Source organism: Dreissena polymorpha, chromosome 3 (genome assembly GCF_020536995.1).
Source record: "Dreissena polymorpha isolate Duluth1 chromosome 3, UMN_Dpol_1.0, whole genome shotgun sequence".
NCBI classification, from domain to species: domain Eukaryota; kingdom Metazoa; phylum Mollusca; class Bivalvia; order Myida; family Dreissenidae; genus Dreissena; species Dreissena polymorpha.
The window spans coordinates 34,332,448-34,354,513 of record NC_068357.1 but is presented as its reverse complement, the minus strand read 5'-3'; the positions used below and the strand labels follow the sequence as shown (position 1 = coordinate 34,354,513).

Here is a 22,066-nt window from a genome sequence, read left to right as displayed (position 1 = left end):
TCTAGAGTGTTAACAAGATTTTACTATAGCCATATAAGGAAAAATGCCCTGCCCCTTGGCAGCCATGTTTTTCAAGCAAACGTAACCATTTTCGAATTCATCCAAGATATCATTAAGACCAATCTACTGACCAAATTTCATGAACATTGGAAATTAATGTGGCCTCTAGAGAGTGAACAAGGCAAATGTTGACGTTGCACAACGGACGACGGACAAAAGGCGATCACAAAAGCTCACCATGAGCACGTTGTGCTTAGGTGAGCTAAAAACAACCTTCATAGATCATTGTGGGTCAGTGGAATTATAATTCTTAAGTGTTTTGATGTGATAGTCCTTATTAGTTTTACAATTGCATAGTGGCTATGTGCAGCCAATAATTCCAGAAGCATTTAAGGGATTCAAATAAAACTTTATATAAATCTTTAGGACTTTGAGAGGAAGTTAAACAACCATACAAAAACCATAATTCGTTCTATGTGGACCTTTTTGTGCATATCAAATATTAGTATTATAAAGGATTGTAACAAGCATTAATATATCAATACAGAACATTGAGATTTCTGTTTTCAAAAATTATTTAAACTTTTCTTTCTTTCCCAACTTTGAAAATCATTTATACACTTATGGGTTAAAATAATACTTCGGAGGCATTTGGCACTTGCAGTGAAAGCATATTGTTCAGGCTTTAATAATTAGTTCAATTTTAACTTGCAACTTTAATACCAATTTATTGCACATTCCTGAAAAATCAACAACAAAACCACGTTTAACATTTGTTTTAATACAGTAATGAATGTTGTACAACGCAATAATAATGCAACATTAACAATTATGCAAGCACATGTTCATACTATAAATTACAAGAATACATGTAACGCACTTTCACAAGACAGACCATCCAATAAAATCACAAATACTGCATTTGAATAAGCCTTGGTGTATTGTCTCTCTATATAACTATACAGCTATGTTACCTTGGCCCAAGATCAATGATGTTAAAATACAATCACTAAAACTCAAGATCATTTCCTTAAATATTACACATTAAATGCTAATTTCCACATATATATTTGTGACAAAGTTAAACAGTTAAATTTATTGACTGTCAGTTCAGGGAAGTTTGCAGACAACAGAGAATTCAACAAATGTTATACAAGATTTTCACTAACAATAGTAACAATAGTTTCCTTAATTATTAACAAGAAATATCTTTAAAAAAGATATACGGCGTAAATAGTTAAATGAATGAGATCAAGTATAGCGAATGTCTTTTTCTGTGCAGTTCTTAGCTGCATCACACGCAGTACGGGATGTTACGGGGAGTTTTCGCGGCTTATTTTACATTATAACATATTGCTGGTCATAAACATATAGATACAAAACAGAAAACCAAAAGAAGAATGGAAGTGAAATTTAAACATATGAGTCAACCGGCCACACGAGAAGTATCCGTATTTATAGGCGCGTTCTTCGAACAAACCTGTTTTAGTGGTTTGTCGGGCATTGCTATTTGATTCGATTATTAACAGTATCAATTATCATCGTGCTAATGCTTAAAGTGATATTATGGGCATTTTGCACTGTTGAATTGAGCTGAAAAGAATTAACAGGTCAAAATAGTTAGTTAAAATGTGGTTACTGATTAATTATCTGCAACTCACCTTGCTACCAGTTGTTTATAAAAATATATTTTATATTCGATATTCTTACGTGACCCACCCAGTCCTGTAAGCTGAAATGATCCGTAAAACAATTTCGTGTCTTTGTGTCGTATAAACAAATCTGCACTAAAACTAAATTTAGGTTCAACTCGTAAACGCATGATCAGTTGTCAAACGAAAGTACGGTTGATATTCAAATGCATTATTTTTCTCTTTCTGGTATATTGTTTTAGTATGATGATGCTGCATTAATTAATATAAGTGTATATGAAGTAGAAACATCAAAAATAATCAACGGTTGCGATAGACACCTATAAACTGTTACATGCTCATAATATCACTTTAGTACATTAGGCAATATGGACGAATAATTATTGTTAAATTTATCAACAATAATATTTATCATTGTATTGTTGAAAACACATTAAGAATCTATTATTTACATACCATAATTATATTGCTGAATATCTTCATTTAACATATTTCTGGTCTAAAGAAAATTCCAGGTCACCTAGTTCACGGATAGCGTCTTTATTATATAACGATTATTTTACTGGCCGCCAACTCCGGTGATGACCTGTATATAAACTCTGAATGTCCGCGATTGACCCGATATACCTCGCGGGTTGAAATGCAATGCTTTAAAGTGAGGCCTCGCTTCCATTGCTCTTTATACTTTTACATGTTAACATGTTGACAGGAATAAGGAAGTAAGTACTAAATATGAGAACATAGCCTTTTAAGTATAAACGCTCTTGCGCTGGTAATACTCTGAAAATAAAAGGTGTACGCAGAAACTGTATTGATGTCGAGAATTGAGTGTAAAACTGTTCTATCTATTAAGCCTTTTCATTCGAGATAAAATTGTTTCATACAGTAAAACAGTGTTACAAAGACGCGGATATGTTTCCAATGTTCTGGTGGTATACTCAAATCAGCCAATGGAATAAATGAAGTGTATTCATTCGTACCTAGCCGCGGGAAATTTTATTGGAATTTTATTGGACACTTACAAAGGTCAGGCTAAGGTGAAAAGCTGGCTTATGCAGCTTACGCCGAAAAATGGTGGATCATATGACCTGCAGCATGCAAAAATAGGTCTTATGCCATATGGTCAAGATCTACCATGTCCCCTAATGAGACCATGAAACTCTCTGTGACTATAGCAGACAGGGCAACTCTCTGTGACTATAGCAGACAGGGCAACTCTCTGTGACTATAGCAGACAGGGCAACTCTCTGTGACTATAGCAGACAGGGCAGCTCTCTGTGACTTTAGCAGACAGGGCAGCTCTCTGTGATTATAGCAGACAGGGCAACTCTCTGTGACTATAGCAGACAGGGCAACTCTCTGTGACTATAGCAGACAGGGCAGCTCTCTGTGACTATAGCAGACAGGGCAACTCTCTGTGACTATAGCAGACAGGGCGGCTCTCTGTGACTATAGCAGACAGGGCGGCTCTCTGTGACTATAGCAGACAGGGCAACTCTCTGTGACTATAGCAGACAGGGCAACTCTCTGTGACTATAGCAGAAAGGGCAACTCTCTGTGACTATAGCAGAAAGGGCAACTCTCTGTGACTATAGCAGAAAGGGCAACTCTCTGTGACTATAGCAGACAGGGCAACTCTGTGACCATAGCAGACAGGGCAACTCTCTGTGACCATAGCAGACAGGGCAACTCTCTGTGACTATAGCAGACAGGGCAGCTCTCTGTGACTATAGCAGACAGGGCAACTCTCTGTGACTATAGCAGAAAGGGCAACTCTCTGTGACTATAGCAGACAGCGCAACTCTGTGACCATAGCAGACAGGGCAACTCTCTGTGACCATAGAAGACAGGGCAACTCTCTGTGACTATAGCAGACAGGGCAGCTCTCTGTGACTATAGCAGACAGGGCAGCTCTCTGTGACTATAGCAGACAGGGCAACTCTCTGTGACCATAGCAGACAGGGCAACTCTCTGTGACCATAGCAGACAGGGCAACTCTCTGTGACCATAGCAGACAGGGCAACTCTCTGTGACCATAGCAGACAGGGCAACTCTCTGTGACCATAGCAGACAGGGCAATTCTGTCCAGACTGCGCAAGCTGGTCTGGTACTACACTGGCTGCACATGACTTAAGACCCATTTTTGCATGAGGACGATCATATGTAACTGTATGTGTCTAAAAAGTTCATTTGAGGATTACAACCTCTTTTGTGTAAGATACCAGCACAGTGAAAATTACAAAAGACATAAAATGAAAACTACACATCTGTGTTTATTTTCTTTCAAGCAAAGTAGATATTACATGCGTAAATTGTTGCATAGAACAGTTGATAATGCTTGCATCTCCTTTAAGCCAAATATAGTTTTGCCATAAATAACTTTATAAAGTATGTCTACAGTTTGTGTTGATCAGGTGAAAGTACAAACAGTGCACACATGTACTGCTTAACATTATGGCTATTAGTCACCATATGAAAAATAAGGCGTGCATAGAGAAAATATTAGTTTTGAGTAAGCTAGTGACAGAAGTCTATGAAATAATAATAAAAAATCTTAAAATAAAACGTCAGCAGCTATCGCATGTCAATTTTGATTTAACACACCACCATATACATGTAGTATATTATAATATGATTTACACTCTTCATATATACTGTCAGTTGTCCACACCGTTATATACATGCATACTGAAATCTAAATCAGCATTACTTGTGTATGTAAGAATATAAATACAATCTAGGTAATAAATGGATTGAGATGAAACTTATATTGTTCTGACAACTTCTTCAGAAATGGCATTGACACACAAATAAAAAAAAATCTTATAAACGACCCACCCTACACAAACATCAAAAACTTATTTTCTTTCTTAGTGCCATTATAGAACTATCCAACTTAATATTTACCATGCAATAAAATGTTTGTAAACAGGACAACAACTGTTTATCAAATATGTCTTTGGCACTAAAGGAAATCGTAAATGGCTTATGTAGAAACTGAAAACTGTTTAAATCTCAATTACATTTCTGAGATTACAAAGGTAAATATATTTAAGGAATGGGCTCTCCTTGTTTACTATTATATGGCTCAAATTTCGTAAAAAATAAGGCCAAATAGACGCACCCCAATACCTTTGGTATAAAGTCTACATTTAACCATAGGCCCATAACCAAAATACGTAACAGAGATTTTCTCTTTAACAAGTTTAAACTCATTAAGATATATATTCATCACAATATTATGTGTTACAGAATCACAGGCAGCATTTTTTTGTATCACAACAAGTAGAGGAAAGATCTGTGTCAGAGAAAACTAGAGTATACTGCTGAAAAAAGTAAAGAAGCCATTCAATGGCATATTAGAAATTTTGGTTTATCAATACTTTTAAACATATAAATTAGCCATGCTCTGAGAAAACGGGTCTTAAAGCAGAAGCATACAGTGTTGTTCCAGATAAGCATGTGTAGTATGCACAGGCTAATCAAGGATGACACTGTCCGCTTTTTGTTATTCTTGTTTAAAAGAAGTCTCTGCTTAGTGAAATTCCATTTTAAGAGATGTTGTCCCTGATTAGCCTGTGTGGAGTGCACAGGCTATTCTGGGACAACACTTTGCACATGCATTAAGCCATATTTTTCCAGAGCGAGGCTTAAATCCTCATCTTTTACAGAATAATAGAAGAAATATATATGTGTCTTGTTCTGAGAAAATTGGGCTTAATGCATGTGCATAAAGTGTTGCCCAGATTAGCCTGTGCAGTCCGCACAGGCTAATCTGGGACGACACTTTCCGCTTGAATGGTATTTTTCGTTTAAAGGAAGTCCCTTTTTACCGAAAATCTAGTTTAAGCGGAAAGTGTCGTCCCTGATTAGCCTGTGCAGACTGCACAGGCTAATCTGGGACGACACTTTATGCACATGCATTAAGCCCAGTTTTCTCAGAACAATACACATATTTGGGGCTGTTTTTTCCCCAAATCATGCAATGTCTGAGAAAGCATTATTCCCCCACAAGTTCATTGTGCTTAAAGTGTCATCCATGATAAGCCTGTGCAGTCAGCAAAGGCTTATCAGTGACGACACTTTTCACATATACTAGATTTTCATTTAGAACTTCCTTTAAACAGGGGGGCATGCGTATACGGGTTTAGGTGAGGTTAGTTGTAACTAAACTTCAAAGATGGCATCATTTTCGTGTTTTTCGTGAAGGAGTAGCGGATATTTTCACCCGGTAAGCTAGTTTATATTTATATTTCTTTTAAATGAATAAGCCCTTTCGGCTCTACGGCGGTTGTGCTCCCTCGGTTTTTGTTTCAATACTGTAGACGTCAGAATAAAAAAGTTATAGAACCAAAACCGTTGACAAATTTGTTGTTTAATTTCTTGACCTTCGAGATGTTAGATGTTTGAATATCATTTTCTCTCATAATGTTAAAACCTTAAAATAGAATGCAAGTATCAGTCCTCCCACAGGTTCATATCTGTGTCTATGTCCATGCAGTTGTACGTGGCGTATCGAATCTTCTCCTCTGCCATCTTGGCACTCGAGTAGTTGGGCAGGTAGAGGGTGTTCCCACACGTGCTGGACTCGGGCAAGCAGTCCACTGCATTGCTGCAATGGAACGTTATAATCAAGTTTAAAACCAATTTATTTAACCCTTTTCCTCATAAGAAGCAAAGTGAAAATGGCTTTTGCAAACAGCATAAAACCAGAACAGCCTGCGAGTTACTCGCAGTTTGTTCAGGTTTTATGCTGTTTGCTGCTCACCAATAACTAAGGGTTGGAAATAAAGCCTTTAAACTTTAAAACTTGAATTTCGTAAGAAAGGTATTCAATGAAATTTAACTTTCTAAGGGACTTCATATGAGTTCAAATACGCATCTATGTGATAAAGGGTTAAGCTCGATAGCATCAAAAGCTTAAGACTTATTTAAACTCTTGAGTTTGTCTCCTGGGTACAACCAGTACTTGGTATCTTTGGAGAAAATCTAAAGAAAACTCAAACAATCAGGATCGATCCCCTGACTTCCCTGTTGGTAGGTGGACATCTTATCCATTATGCCACGGCAATCATTTTAAATAAGACTATTGCCAAGCAATATAGTCCCCTACCGGCTCCACCATTGTCAGAAATTTCACCATTGTCAGATTTTTTGTTGTTGCCATATCAACCAGAATATTTGACGTACGAACAAAATGAAATGACGTGCATAATGTCCATACTACCATTTATCCATGTTTCAAGTTTCATGAAAAAATATTAAGAACTTTTTAAGTTATCCCAGGATCCCGAAAACCACCATTTTCAGCAGTAATTTTAGTCTATTTGTTGCCATAGCAACCAGAAGTTTTGAAGTAGGAACAAAATGAAATGACATGCATTATGTCCATATTGCCATCTATCCATGTTTCAAGTTTCATGAAAAAATATTAAGAACTTTTAAAGTTATCGCAGGATCCAGAAAAGTGTGACTGACTGACTAACTGACAGACAGAGCGCAAACCATAAGTCCCCTCTGGTGAAACCGGTAGGGAACAATAACTTTTTACTGGTCAAGTGTGAATTGTTCACAGGTTACTATTTTACTGCTGGAACAGTACAGTTTAATTGAGGCTTTGAGAAGAAAATGTTGTATTTGGTCTACACTAAAGAAAACATTAACATTGCTGTCTTAATGATGTGATATGAGCAAATTGAGCCGTGTACTGGGAAAACTAGGCTTTATTTATTTAATTTATGTGAGTAAAGTGTTATACCAGATTATACAGTAGTGCACACAGGCTCCTCATGGACTACTATCCAATTTAGTAAATGTTTTCATTTTAAAGTAGTCTCATCCAAACAAAAATCCAGTCTAGGTGGAACATATTGTCCCTGATTAGACCGTGTGCACTGCACAGTCTAGGTGGAACATATTGTCCCTGATTGGACCGTGTGCACTGCACAGTCTAGGTGGAACATATTGTCCCTGATTAGACCGTGTGCACTGCACAGTCTAGGTGGAACATATTGTCCCTGATTGGACCGTGTGCACTGCACAGTCTAGGTGGAACATATTGTCCCTGATTGGACCGTGTGCACTGCACAGTCTAGGTGGAACATATTGTCCCTGATTGGACCGTGTGCACTGCACAGTCTAGGTGGAACATATTGTCCCTGATTGGACCGTGTGCACTGCACAGTCTAGGTGGAACATATTGTCCCTGATTAGACCGTGTGCACTGCACAGTCTAGGTGGAACATATTGTCCCTGATTGGACCGTGTGCACTGCACAGTCTAGGTGGAACATATTGTCCCTGATTGGACCGTGTGCACTGCACAGTCTAGGTGGAACATATTGTCCCTGATTGGACCGTGTGCACTGCACAGTCTAGGTGGAACATATTGTCCCTGATTGGACCGTGTGCACTGCACAGTCTAGGTGGAACATATTGTCCCTGATTGGACCGTGTGCACTGCACAGTCTAGGTGGAACATATTGTCCCTGATTGGACCGTGTGCACTGCACAGTCTAGGTGGAACATATTGTCCCTGATTGGACCGTGTGCACTGCACAGTCTAGGTGGAACATATTGTCCCTGATTGGACCGTGTGCACTGCACAGTCTAGGTGGAACATATTGTCCCTGATTGGACCGTGTGCACTGCACAGTCTAGGTGGAACATATTGTCCCTGATTGGACCGTGTGCACTGCACAGTCTAGGTGGAACATATTGTCCCTGATTAGACCGTGTGCACTGCACAGTCTAGGTGGAACATATTGTCCCTGATTGGACCGTGTGCACTGCACAGTCTAGGTGGAACATATTGTCCCTGATTGGACCGTGTGCACTGCACAGTCTAGGTGGAACATATTGTCCCTGATTGGACCGTGTGCACTGCACAGTCTAGGTGGAACATATTGTCCCTGATTGGACCGTGTGCACTGCACAGTCTAGGTGGAACATATTGTCCCTGATTGGACCGTGTGCACTGCACAGTCTAGGTGGAACATATTGTCCCTGATTAGACCGTGTGCACTGCACAGTCTAGGTGGAACATATTGTCCCTGATTAGACCGTGTGCACTGCACAGTCTAGGTGGAACATATTGTCCCTGATTGGACCGTGTGCACTGCACAGTCTAGGTGGAACATATTGTCCCTGATTAGACCGTGTGCACTGCACAGTCTAGGTGGAACATATTGTCCCTGATTGGACCGTGTGCACTGCACAGTCTAGGTGGAACATATTGTCCCTGATTGGACCGTGTGCACTGCACAGTCTAGGTGGAACATATTGTCCCTGATTGGACCGTGTGCACTGCACAGTCTAGGTGGAACATATTGTCCCTGATTGGACCGTGTGCACTGCACAGTCTAGGTGGAACATATTGTCCCTGATTAGACCGTGTGCACTGCACAGTCTAGGTGGAACATATTGTCCCTGATTGGACCGTGTGCACTGCACAGTCTAGGTGGAACATATTGTCCCTGATTGGACCGTGTGCACTGCACAGTCTAGGTGGAACATATTGTCCCTGATTAGACCGTGTGCACTGCACAGTCTAGGTGGAACATATTGTCCCTGATTAGACCGTGTGCACTGCACAGTCTAGGTGGAACATATTGTCCCTGATTAGACCGTGTGCACTGCACAGTCTAGGTGGAACATATTGTCCCTGATTAGACCGTGTGCACTGCACAGTCTAGGTGGAACATATTGTCCCTGATTGGACCGTGTGCACTGCACAGTCTAGGTGGAACATATTGTCCCTGATTGGACCGTGTGCACTGCACAGTCTAGGTGGAACATATTGTCCCTGATTGGACCGTGTGCACTGCACAGTCTAGGTGGAACATATTGTCCCTGATTAGACCGTGTGCACTGCACAGTCTAGGTGGAACATATTGTCCCTGATTAGACCGTGTGCACTGCACAGTCTAGGTGGAACATATTGTCCCTGATTAGACCGTGTGCACTGCACAGTCTAGGTGGAACATATTGTCCCTGATTGGACCGTGTGCACTGCACAGTCTAGGTGGAACATATTGTCCCTGATTGGACCGTGTGCACTGCACAGTCTAGGTGGAACATATTGTCCCTGATTAGACCGTGTGCACTGCACAGTCTAGGTGGAACATATTGTCCCTGATTGGACCGTGTGCACTGCACAGTCTAGGTGGAACATATTGTCCCTGATTGGACCGTGTGCACTGCACAGTCTAGGTGGAACATATTGTCCCTGATTGGACCGTGTGCACTGCACAGTCTAGGTGGAACATATTGTCCCTGATTGGACCGTGTGCACTGCACAGTCTAGGTGGAACATATTGTCCCTGATTGGACCGTGTGCACTGCACAGTCTAGGTGGAACATATTGTCCCTGATTGGACCGTGTGCACTGCACAGTCTAGGTGGAACATATTGTCCCTGATTGGACCGTGTGCACTGCACAGTCTAGGTGGAACATATTGTCCCTGATTGGACCGTGTGCACTGCACAGTCTAGGTGGAACATATTGTCCCTGATTGGACCGTGTGCACTGCACAGTCTAGGTGGAACATATTGTCCCTGATTGGACCGTGTGCACTGCACAGTCTAGGTGGAACATATTGTCCCTGATTGGACCGTGTGCACTGCACAGTCTAGGTGGAACATATTGTCCCTGATTGGACCGTGTGCACTGCACAGTCTAGGTGGAACATATTGTCCCTGATTGCATAGGCTAATCACTGATATAGAGAATAATAGGTTAGTGTTGATTATAGATCAGGTTTATCATGCGAGGCTTAGAAAACAAAAAGCACGAGCCTTGGCGAGTGCTTATTCGTTTTCGTGTCGAGCATGATAAACCTGATCTATAATCAACATTAACCTATTATTCTATTTATCCCACTTTTTATTCAGTAAACTATTTTTATTTAAACAAAATAAGTTTTCATGAGTGTTTGTCGTACTTTGATAATGACTGTAGTGTAACCAAGGTCAGTGTATTACTCCGCTTTCCAAAAATAACCGCTGATCAAATAATCATATTTTTTTTAATCAGAATATCGTTCTGTAACAAAGTGTCGAGCGTTATTTATTACAATTTTAATAATATTGAATTGCAAATCTTTAAGTTTTATGATATCAATATGACATTAAGTTGTTATATACAAGGAACTACATTTGTTTACAACGTAGCCTAACACCACAAACAATTCACTTTCGATATCAAACTATCGAGTCGATCACGAGGTGCACAATATTTCCTTCTTTGTTATAATATGTGGTTATTTCGTGACAAAATAACAAAGATTACTTGGATTTAAGCTAATTATATACATTAACATTTTGAATGTTGAAAGTGGCACCAAAGAATTGTGAGGCAAAGTTGTTCGAACTAGAGAAAGACATTTGCAAGTGAAGTGACTGGGTGGGGCGAACATCAAGATCAACTTTTTCGACGGTAGACATCGGTTGTCTAGGCTGCATTTCGGCCATAGTTTCAGTGCGTGAAGGTGAACAAGAGGAATCTGTTGGATTGTTACATTTACTGGACTGAGCAAGAATGAACACTTTTGCTGCTGTTCAACAGATATGTTGGAATAATTGGTTATGGACTGGACATTTTTGTGCCCTGTTATGGCCATGGTTTCAGTGGGTGGAATGTTTGCATTTCGAAGTTTTGGGACCAGGAATTTGCGAACTGAGTGGTTCGTTATTCTCTTGTGCTTGAGAAAGCCGGCGTCTTTTGCCATGGCCTTCAGCATCTGACCTAACTTGTTGACACCCAATTGTTGACGCAAGAATCACCGGGATGCAGTGTCATTTGTGCGTATTGCCAGGTAGAAAAGATGCTTTAAAGAAAAATCAGATGGACGCATATCCGAGTACATCTTGTAAATGAACACAGGATTTCTTGGTCCAGACGATTATTTTCTACGGTCAAAGGGGAGCAACTCGAACTGACTTCTTCAAAGGGGAGCAACAACAACAGAACCTATTTGCATAGTGTTAAATTTACCTAATACTAGGTTTTAATGACAATAAATGACAAAAAACTCGTTTTTTTGCTACTTTCCTTTGTTTTAAGGTCATTAAGATTGACAAACATTTGAGATTGTTTTTATTATTGATGCACTTGGCAAATACAGGTGACGAGGTGCGTGGGAAAAAGTAGTCCCGGTTCGGCAGTTGATGACGTCATTTCGTGCCATTGGTTATAGCCTTGCCGTTGATTATAGATGAAATTTAATCAACGGGGCTTTAATCAACCGATTTCGCTGTAAAAGTGGGATAAAACTATTTATACACATGAATTAAGTCTGGTTTTCCCAGAGAACATATTGTTTTCTCAGAGCTCAATTAACGTATTTTCTGAAGAAAAAACACAGCATTATAACAAAAAGACACGTATTTGTTTTACATACTAAAATCATGTTGTTGTTTTTTAATCTGAACACAACATAGCAATCTCGTTCACTAGTCTATTAATTATTAATTTGTATTATTTGATAAACTTCTCACATTGAATACACTCAAACAATATAACATCCAATCAACTGCCCAGTAGAAAATGAACAAGCAAATTCGTTGAATTGATATCCCCCGCCAATATGCTTCTGGACACAAGTGTTATATTTGACACTCAAAAAAGCATTTTTTCAAGATAAAAATGGCCATAACTCCGTTATTAACAGATGGTGTAAAATGCCATTTGGCGTGCATCATCCTCTTATCCATATATATACTTATACCAAGTTTCAATGAAATCTGCCAAAGCACTTCCAAGATATGGCTCCGGACACAAAAGTGCCGGACAGACGGAAAGACGGACGGACAACGCCAAAACAATATCCCTCCGCTTATGGCCGGGGATAACTATGTGAACATACTCTCTGCCTGAAGATATATGCACAGTTGCTGGCAGTCTCCTTCGGCCTGTGATGAAACGTAGAAACCTGCTCCGATCTTCGTTTGAGAAGTTCCTCAGTGCTTCCCACATGTACTTCACACGAACACCCTTCTCATCTACGTCGTCATAGTGAGCTGAGGTTGATATACATATTTGTTCTGTTACAGAAAATCAAGTTTATTCGTTGGCATGACATTTAGTGGTTTTCAAAAATGAATTTTTGTGAGACAGGTAAATTTTGCTGATTTCTGATTTTGTTAAAAATAAAATGAATGTGCGTAGGTCAATTTTGAAGTTTATGTTAAATTCATGGATTTTTTAACCCACAAAATCAATAAAATTTACAAACAAGCGATGTGTTTGTGAAACACTATGTCCCCATATATATGACCTTTGACCTTAAAGGATGAGTTATGGCAAATGTTAAAGTTGGGGCAAACAAACAAACCAACAAACAAACCAACAAACGAACCAACAGACAGGGCAAAAACAGTATGTCCCCCACTATAGTGGTGGGGGACATAAAAAATGTTTAACAGTATTCAAAGCATTTGAAGAACACCATGGATCTAATATTTGCAATATAAACATTTTTTGAAACTTTTTAAATTATGTACTCAAAATCAGAGGTTAACTTGGGATTATATTTGCTATTATTTAAAATGACCACTTCCACCTATGAAAAAGGGGCTAATACATACAAAATCTTTCAACAACATCCTTACAGGTACTTCAGATAAATTCATAAATGCAACAAAATCTAATGATTTTCAAGAAATATATGGTTGCTATTAATTGAAACTTGCTCTGGATAAACAGGGCTTAATGCATTTGTGCAAAGTGTTGTCCCAGATTAGCCTGTGCAGTCTGAACAGTCTTTTCAAGGACGACACTTTCCACCTTAAAAGTATTTTCGTTTAGGAGAGACTTATTAGCCTGTACAGACAGCACAGGCTTGCCTGGGCCTACACTTTATGCCCATGCATAACTCTTTCAGTTCTGGAACCGAATTTTGAAGGCCTTTGCAAACAGTTTGGATCCTCATCAGGATCCAAACTGTTTGCTATTCTGATAGTATTCTTTGAAAAAAATCGAAGAAAATGCTTATTTAAGAAATTCAGCAGACGACATTTTAGCAGACGACAAATTTCCCAGCATGCACATGCATAAAGCCCAAGTGTCCCAGAGCAAGGCTCAAGTAATAACAACCACATATTTCTGTAGGATAGTTTCTTTTCTTGCATTAATTAAAATACTTGTGAGGATGTTGTTCAAATAGAACTGATTTGGATCAGTCGCTGTTATGAATTAAGCCCCATTTTTGCAGAACAATGCTAACTTGATAGTTTCAGTGCTTCTATGGAGATCTCCGGGTCTCCGCTGATCCTCTGCTCCAGTTCCTGCCAGGTGAGAAGGTCCAGGACTGCCTGGGGGATGGTCTTCAGCAGGCCTGACCTGAGGGCAGCAATCTGGAGACAAACCGAGCCAACATAGAGATAGAACAGGGTATTGGGATATATAGCCAATAACGAGATAGAAACATGAGGGTATTGGGATAAATAGCCAACATAGAGATAGAACAGGGTATTGGGATATATAGCCAATAACGAGATAGAAACATGAGGGTATTGGGATATATAGCCAATAACGAGATAGAAACATGAGGGTATTGGGATAAATAGCCAATCACGAGATAGACATGCAGAGATGATTGGGATATACAGCCAAAAATGAGATAGAAATGCCGAGAGAATTTGGATATATAGCCACCAACGAAATAGAAATGCAGAGAGAATTTGGATATATAGCCAACAATGAGATAGAAATGCAGAGGGGATTGGGATATATAGCCAACAACCCGACAGAAATGCGGAGAAAATATGGATATATAGCCAACAACTAGATAGACTTAGAAAGGTCGGTCAAAAGCTATACATAGCTTATGTTATATACATGTTATTCTCATACCGACAATAAATAAATAAATTTTGATTTGATTTGAGAAACGCGGAGCAGATTGGGATATATACCGGTACATGTACAATAAAACAAGCACACAATGTGAAAGAAACACAAAAGAATCCGGATATATAGCCAACAACGATGTTTCTACCTGCTCATCAAACTCTGTCATTGTAAATATTATTGACAGTGGGCATGTAAGAATATATTAAAGCTATGCAAGTTTTTACCTGCTCATCAAACTCTGTCATTCGTATTCGTCGCACCTCGCTACAGTATCGCTCTCTGTCTTCGTACTTCAGTGGCACAGAGTTGCCCTCCCAGTCGACTTTAATCAACACCATCGACCCGTCACTCAACGTGCATGACCAACTACGAGGTGAGGACGCGAAATCTGCCGTAGACTCCGACATCTCCAGCGTGTCAATAAGCTTCACCTGATTTCAAAAGTTAGAAACTCTGAATTGTTAACCCTTCACCACTTAGATACATTGAATTCTCAAAACAGGTATTTGCAAGTCAAGTTTTAAAATGTTTTAAAATTTAACCCCATTAATTTGTATAGGCATTTTGACTTATTTCTTGTCCCTAAGAAAATCAAATTATACTAAAGACCTCTCTTAATAGGTAAAAATTTCGAAGGCTTTATTTTCAACCCTAAGATAAACTGATGTGCAGCAAACAGCATAAAACCTGAACAGCCTGTGAGTTTTATGCTGGTTGCATATTGCCATTTTCACTTTGCTTGTGAGTTGAAATGGCTTAAGACACTTTCTTGCAAGCTGATTTTATTGCAAACTAAGGACTAGATACTGACGAATCATAAAACTCACTACCACCATTTTTTAAGATTTCTAGAGAATATATGATAAATGTGCCTGCAGGCAGGACCTTTGCTTTAAAAATAGCTTGTTATTAAAATATTTAAGAAAAAGGAAGTTATGAACAAACCATCTCAGTACCAAGTGTTGTTTATAAGGCTTTTAACAAAAACCATGATCGAAACAAAGTTATATGGGCCGTGCTCTGTGTAAAGGGGGTTATTCATGTGCATAAAGTGTCGTCCTAGATAAGCCTGTGCTGTCCACACAGGCTAATCAGGGACAACACTTTAGGCTTTTATGGTGGTATTCATTTCAAGAAAGTATCTTCATTTCAAAAATCAAGTTTAGAAGGAAAGTGTTGTCCCAGATTAGCCTGTGCGGACTGTACAGGCTAATCTGGGACGATACTTTACGCACATGCATGAAACCCTTTTTGCAGTTCTTTGTACTGACAGATATAACAATAATGGCACAATGATCTTCTCTACTTAAAGATGAAGCATCAACAGTTGAATATTATAGGGTTCAATAATCTGCTCTTTTCACAGACGAAGCATCAATATTTTAATAAGGTAAAAAAAATCTGCTCAACTTACAGATGAAGCATCAACAGTTGAATAATCTCTCTCCCAAGTGACCCGCTCACCAACGAGTTTCTTCCACACAAAGCGAGGTAACGACAGCACGAGGTTCTCCTTTCCCCTGAGGCACGCCCCCATCAGCTGACCAATCCACTCGTAGCGCGGGAAATCGCGACATTGTGGGTTAGGCACAAAAACGTCACGGTTTATGTTTGAGTCTTCACAGAACTGAAAAAAAAGTGTCAGCATTTTCCAACATGTAATCAAGGGCAATCTGTAATGGGTTTGAGAAATGCAATACAGTATTCTCTGCTTTTATCATGAAGAGCCCGGAAGCCAATCCCCTATGTAAATTTTGTTTATTTATTTTTACATTGAAACAGTTGTACAAAAAATCTTTTCAAGCTTTGAAGACAAAACATTTGGTGGACTCAGGTGTGATTGTGAATACAAGCATTCAATAACTCTTTCAAATGCAGATCTCTAGTCTAAGTAGAAACCTAGCGTCATTTTTCTATTTTTCAATGTCAAATATACTTAAGAATGAAACAATATAATGAAACATTTGAGATTGTTTTAATGGTAATTTCATTGGAAACCTATGTCAATTTATGGATAACCAACTTTTCACCAAATTTTGCACCACAACATTTTGGCTACTCTTTTTGTTTCGTAGCACAAACTTTTCCACCAAGTTTAAAGTCAGATTAAAATTTCAAAATCAAACCCCCACACATTTGGTTTGGTGAGCATATAAAGTATAAAAGGGCACTCGCTGGACTCAAAAGTTAATCTCCATGCACCCGGTTTGGGGAGCATATAAAGTACCGACTAAAGGACATTGCTATTTGAATCGTATTTTAAAAGCCAGCGTACATCATTTGGCCCCTCATATCTTCTTTCATTGCATACCAGTAAGCGTTCACCATTTGGCCCCTCATATCTTCTTTCATTGCATTCCAGTAAGCAATTACACTAGTAGACGGTCAAATTAAACATTCTTAAGAAAGTCTCCACGCACCTGGTTTGGTGAGCGTATAAAGTATGGCAGAGGCACAAGTCCCTCGCTGGAAGAGGGACACAGCTCCTCGGAAAGGTCAGACATGCTGTCCCTGAACCCCCCGCCCTGGTCTATGACCCCCTCGGACACAAACTTACATTCCCACCACTGTTCATAGCGGGACGACCAGCTGAAAGAAAAATGGACACATTTGATTCTTGATCTGAATCAGGGCTTAAGGCATGTGCCTAATGTGTCATCCCAAATCAGCCTGTGCAGTCTGCACAGGCTAATCAGGGATGACGCATTCCCCCTTAACGAGATCTTTGCTTAAAGGGACTTTTTTAAAACAAAAGAAGAACACCATACATGTGGAAACAGGCCTGTACAGACACACCATACATGTGGAAACAGGCCTGTACAGACACACCATACATGTGGAAACAGGCCTGTACAGACACACCATACGTGTGGAAGCAGGCCTGTACAGACACACCATACATGTGGAAGCAGGCCTGTACAGACACACCATACATGTGGAAACAGGCCTGTACAGACACACCATACATGTGGAAACGGGCCTGTACAGACACACCATACATGTGGAAATGGGCCTGTACAGACACACACCATACATGTGGAAACGGGCCTGTACAGACACACCATACATGTGGAAACGGGCCTGTACAGACACACCATACATGTGGAAACAGGCCTGTACAGACACACCATACATGTGGAAACAGGCCTGTACAGACACACCATACATGTGGAAACAGGCCTGTACAGACACACCATACATGTGGCAGCAGGCCTGTACAGACACACCATACATGTGGAAACAGGCCTGTACAGACACACCATACATGTGGCAACAGGCCTGTACAGACACATGCTATTTAAGCCTTGTTCTGGGAAACAGGGTAAAATACAAGAGCGTAAAAACTTCTGCCTTTTATTGTATTTTTCATTTTAAGGAAGTCTATTCTAAGCAAAAATCGTAGATTGTTGTTCCTGATTAGCTTGCACGGTCTGCACAGGCTTATCCCATACAACACTTGAACTAAATAAAGCACATGCATTAAGCCCTCTTTTCCCACAGCAATACTCATATCTAGATTAAAATCAGATGCAATGCATTATTTCAATTCAAATCAAAAGGCAAGATTCATATTAAATAATTTCTTTTTTATTTACTTTTCAACTTAAGTCTAAAAGAAACTGACCAATAAGGCTTTTTTTTATATCTGTGCTTGATATTTTTTTAAGAGAAGGTCTTAAAAACAAAAGCTTTTAACTGTGTCAATATTTAGGGAAAGGACTATATAACTTGATGGTGTAAATTATCATTCCCTTGACATTTTTATTTGATAAAATTCTTATTTAAACAAAATACAGCTTTAAAACTGTTAGAAAGTTTAGTATGAAGTCTATATTAAATGCTGCACAAACAACAAGCTTGGAGTTCAAAATGTTATGCCATCATTTACGTTAACACAGTAAATTAACATGCTAGCCAAATACACACATAACTCCCAAGTTCAGGGGTTTAGACATTCTGTATCTGGACTTTATCCTACTCAAAATCATACAAAACTTTCTGTACCAATAGTCAAGTGGTTTTGACATTGTCTCAAGCTTTGTGCTACCCAAATTTGTACAAAACTCTGTGTACTGATAGTTCATTGTTTTTGACATTCTGTCTCAAGGCTTTGTGCTACCCAAAATTGTACAAAACTGTGAGTACCGATAGTTCAGTGGTTTAGACATTCTGTCGCGGGGCTTCAGGCCCTCATAGATCTGCATGAAGATGGAGTTCTTGTACTCTGGGTCAGCTGCTGGGTCACACCTGTGCTCCATGGCAGTGCGCCGGTTGATGAACAACTTTGGCATGTCCGGCGGCCATCTGGGGGAAAATGTGTTCATCTTGATATTAGCGACAATATTATTAAAAATTAGCCGCAAATTGGGGAAACAGGGTTAAATGCATCTGGTAAAGTGTTGTCCAAAATTAGCCTGTGCAGTTCACACAGGCTTATCAGGGAAAAAAATAGGTTGAAAGTTTCGTCCCTAATAAGCCTATGTAGACTGCAAAGGCTTATCTGGGACAACACTTTATACACCTGTATTAAACCCGATATCTGGGACAACACTTTATACACCTGTATTAAACCCTATATCTGGGACAACACTATATACACCTGTATTAAACCCGATATCTGGGACAACACTTTATACACCTGTATTAAACCCTATATCTGGGACAACACTTTATACACCTGTATTAAACCTGATTTTCTCAGAGCGAGGCCAAAATCAAATGTTTAAATAACTTATTGCTTAAATTGTAAGAAAATATTTATTTTTCGTCCCCACAGATGTTCTTCATAAAAAAGAGGGCCATGATGGCCCTGAATCGCTTACCTGACTAACCAAATACAATCCCAACCCAGTTTTCATCAAGATAAAAATTCTGACCAAATTTCATAAAGATTGGATGAAAACTGTGACCTCTATTTTCTACACAAGGTTTTTCTAATATTTGACCTATTGACCTAGTTTTTGACCCCAGGTGACCCAAATACAATCCCAATCTCGCGTCGTATTGCTCACAAATGGTGTGTTTCATGGTTTATTCTGTTTAAGTTAGTAATAAATGTGTATTTATTAAATTAAGTTAACTGTAAGCTTTCTTTAATAAAACTTGCCTCAGACGGTAGCGGTGACATCGTGGATGACGTAAATTGCTAACAATTATTTACATTTCTGATAGAACAAATAATACATTAACTCAACAAGATTTTAACTACCACTGCGATTATTCATAAAACTATTCCTTTTTATAGCGGTACTTTATTTTCGCGAGCAATCAGTGTTGGATATTGGTTAACAAAACATCAAAATAAGCCATAATTCTCAACTATATTGGATCGCGAGTTTGATACACGTGTCAATTGTGTCTTCGCTAATAGCCCCCCACTAACAGCAGTTCACTAGTTAAATTGTCGCGAGTTAAACAAACAAAAGAGCCAATAATCAAAACGTAGCCCCTGTTTGTTTCCACAAAGGTATTTATTTATTGCTCTATTGCCTTGTTTGTTCACACGTTATTGACTACCGTCGATGGTGAGGTATGTTGTTCTTACTAGTCGCCAGCAAAAATTGGCAATATGTCGCGCACAAAACGTAAAATCATACGAACTGCACAATGAAAAAGAGAAAACATTTTTCCAAGAAAAAAGCGTTATTTTTCCAGATTAACCTTTTCCCAAAAATGTAACTGGTTAAACGGTCATTTAGGTAGGTTAACCGGTTAACCTCTTGCATCCCTAATAAAAACTGTGACCTCTACTGTCTACACAAACAAATTGTTGACAGTTTTTCTATTATGTGACCTAGTGACCTAGTTTTTGACCTCAGATGACCAAAATACAATCCCAACCCAGATTTTATCAAGATAAATATTCTGACCAAATTTCATAAAGATTGGATGAAAACTGCGACCTCTATTGTCTACACAAGGTTTTTCTATTATTTGCCCTAGTTTTTGACCTAGTGACCTATTTGTTGACCCCAGATGACCCAAATACAATCCCAACCCAGATTTCATTAAGATAAACATTCTGACCAAATTTTATAAACATTGGATGAAAACTGTGACCTCTACTGTCTACACAAACAAATTGTTGATGATTTTCAATAATTTGACCTAGTGACCTAGTTTTTGACCCCAGATGACCCAAATACAATCCCAACCCAGATTTCATCAAGATAAACATTCTGACCAAATTTCATTAAGATTGGATGAAAACTGTGACCTCTATTGTCTACACAAGGTTTTTTTATTATTTGACCTATTATGTGACCTAGTTTTTGACCTAGTGACCTAGTTTTTGACCCCAGATGACCCAAATACAATCCCAAACCAGATTTCATCAAGACAAGAGGGCCATGATTGCCCTGTATCGCTCCACTGTTTTGAATGCGAAAAAAGCGTGCAATGCTCATGGGTTGAAATGTACTTAAGCATGTGACATTCTCTTTCTATCCCTCGTCCCACTGGGTGCTTAAAGTTGGAAGGGTGAGCATTTTTATATACAAATTTGGCCCCAGGGGCATAATTTGAACAAACTTGGTAGAGAACTATAAGATGTCACTACATACCAAATTTGGTAGCCCTAGGCCCAATGGTTATGGACTTAAAGATTTTTAAAGTTTGCACAAAAGAGGCTTTATATAAGCATATGTTCAGTTTTGTGACCCCTGGGGCAGGGTCAAATTTAAGCCCAGGGGAATAATTTGAACAAATTTGGTAGAGGACTATTAGATGTCACTACATACCAAATTTAGTAGCCCTAGGCTCTATAATTATGAACAAGAAGATTTTTAAAGTTTGCACAAAATAGGCCTTATTTAAGCATATGTTCATTTTTGTGAACCCCGGGACAGGGTCAAATTTGACCCCAGGGGCATTATTTGAAAAAACTTGGTAGAAAACTTTAAGATTTTAATACATACCAAATTTGGTAGAAATAGGCCGGATGGTTATGGACAAGTAGATTTTCAAAGTTTGCACAAAATAGGCTTTATATAATAATATGTTCATTTTTGTGACCCCCGGGGCAGGGTCAAATTTGACCCCAGGGGCTTAATTTGAACAAATTTGTTAGAGAACTCTAAGATGTCACTACATACCAAATGTGGTAGCCCTATGCCATACGGTTATGGACAAGTAGATTTTTAAAGTTTGCACAAAATAGTCCTTATTTAACATATGTTAATTTTTTGACGCCGGGCACGGTCAAATTTGACCCCAGGGGCATAATTTGAACAAACTACGAAGAGAACTATTTGATGTCACTACAAATCAAATTTGGTAGCCCTAGGCCCTACGGTTATGGACCGAAAGATTTTATAAGTTTGCACAAAATAGGCTTTATATAAGCATATGTTCATTTTTGTGACCCCCAGGGCAGGGTCAAATTTGACCCCAGGGGCATCATTTGTACAAACTAAGTAGAGAACTAATAGATGTCACTACATACGGAATTTGGTAGCCCTAGAGCCTACAGTTATGGACAAGTAGAATTTTAAAGTTTGCACAAAATAGGCTTTATATAAGCATATTTTCATTTTTGTGACCCCAGGGGCAGGGTCAAATTT

At 39.1% G+C, this 22,066-nt stretch overlaps 1 protein-coding gene across 1 annotated transcript in view; it reads right to left on the bottom strand.

The window, feature by feature from the left end:
• Window positions 1-761: 761 nt before the first annotated feature.
• LOC127873637 (E3 ubiquitin-protein ligase HECTD3-like) overlaps window positions 762-22,066 on the bottom strand; it is a 54,046-nt gene continuing 32,741 nt past the window's right edge. The window contains exons 10-16 of the mRNA XM_052417525.1: window positions 18,651-18,809; window positions 16,925-17,093; window positions 15,919-16,131; window positions 14,729-14,935; window positions 13,876-14,005; window positions 12,517-12,670; window positions 762-6,264 (exon numbers count right to left, since the gene is read on the bottom strand). Coding sequence (XP_052273485.1) covers window positions 6,111-6,264; window positions 12,517-12,670; window positions 13,876-14,005; window positions 14,729-14,935; window positions 15,919-16,131; window positions 16,925-17,093; window positions 18,651-18,809 — 1,186 coding nt within the window. The 3' untranslated portion in view covers window positions 762-6,110. The remainder of the gene's footprint in view (window positions 6,265-12,516; window positions 12,671-13,875; window positions 14,006-14,728; window positions 14,936-15,918; window positions 16,132-16,924; window positions 17,094-18,650; window positions 18,810-22,066) is intronic.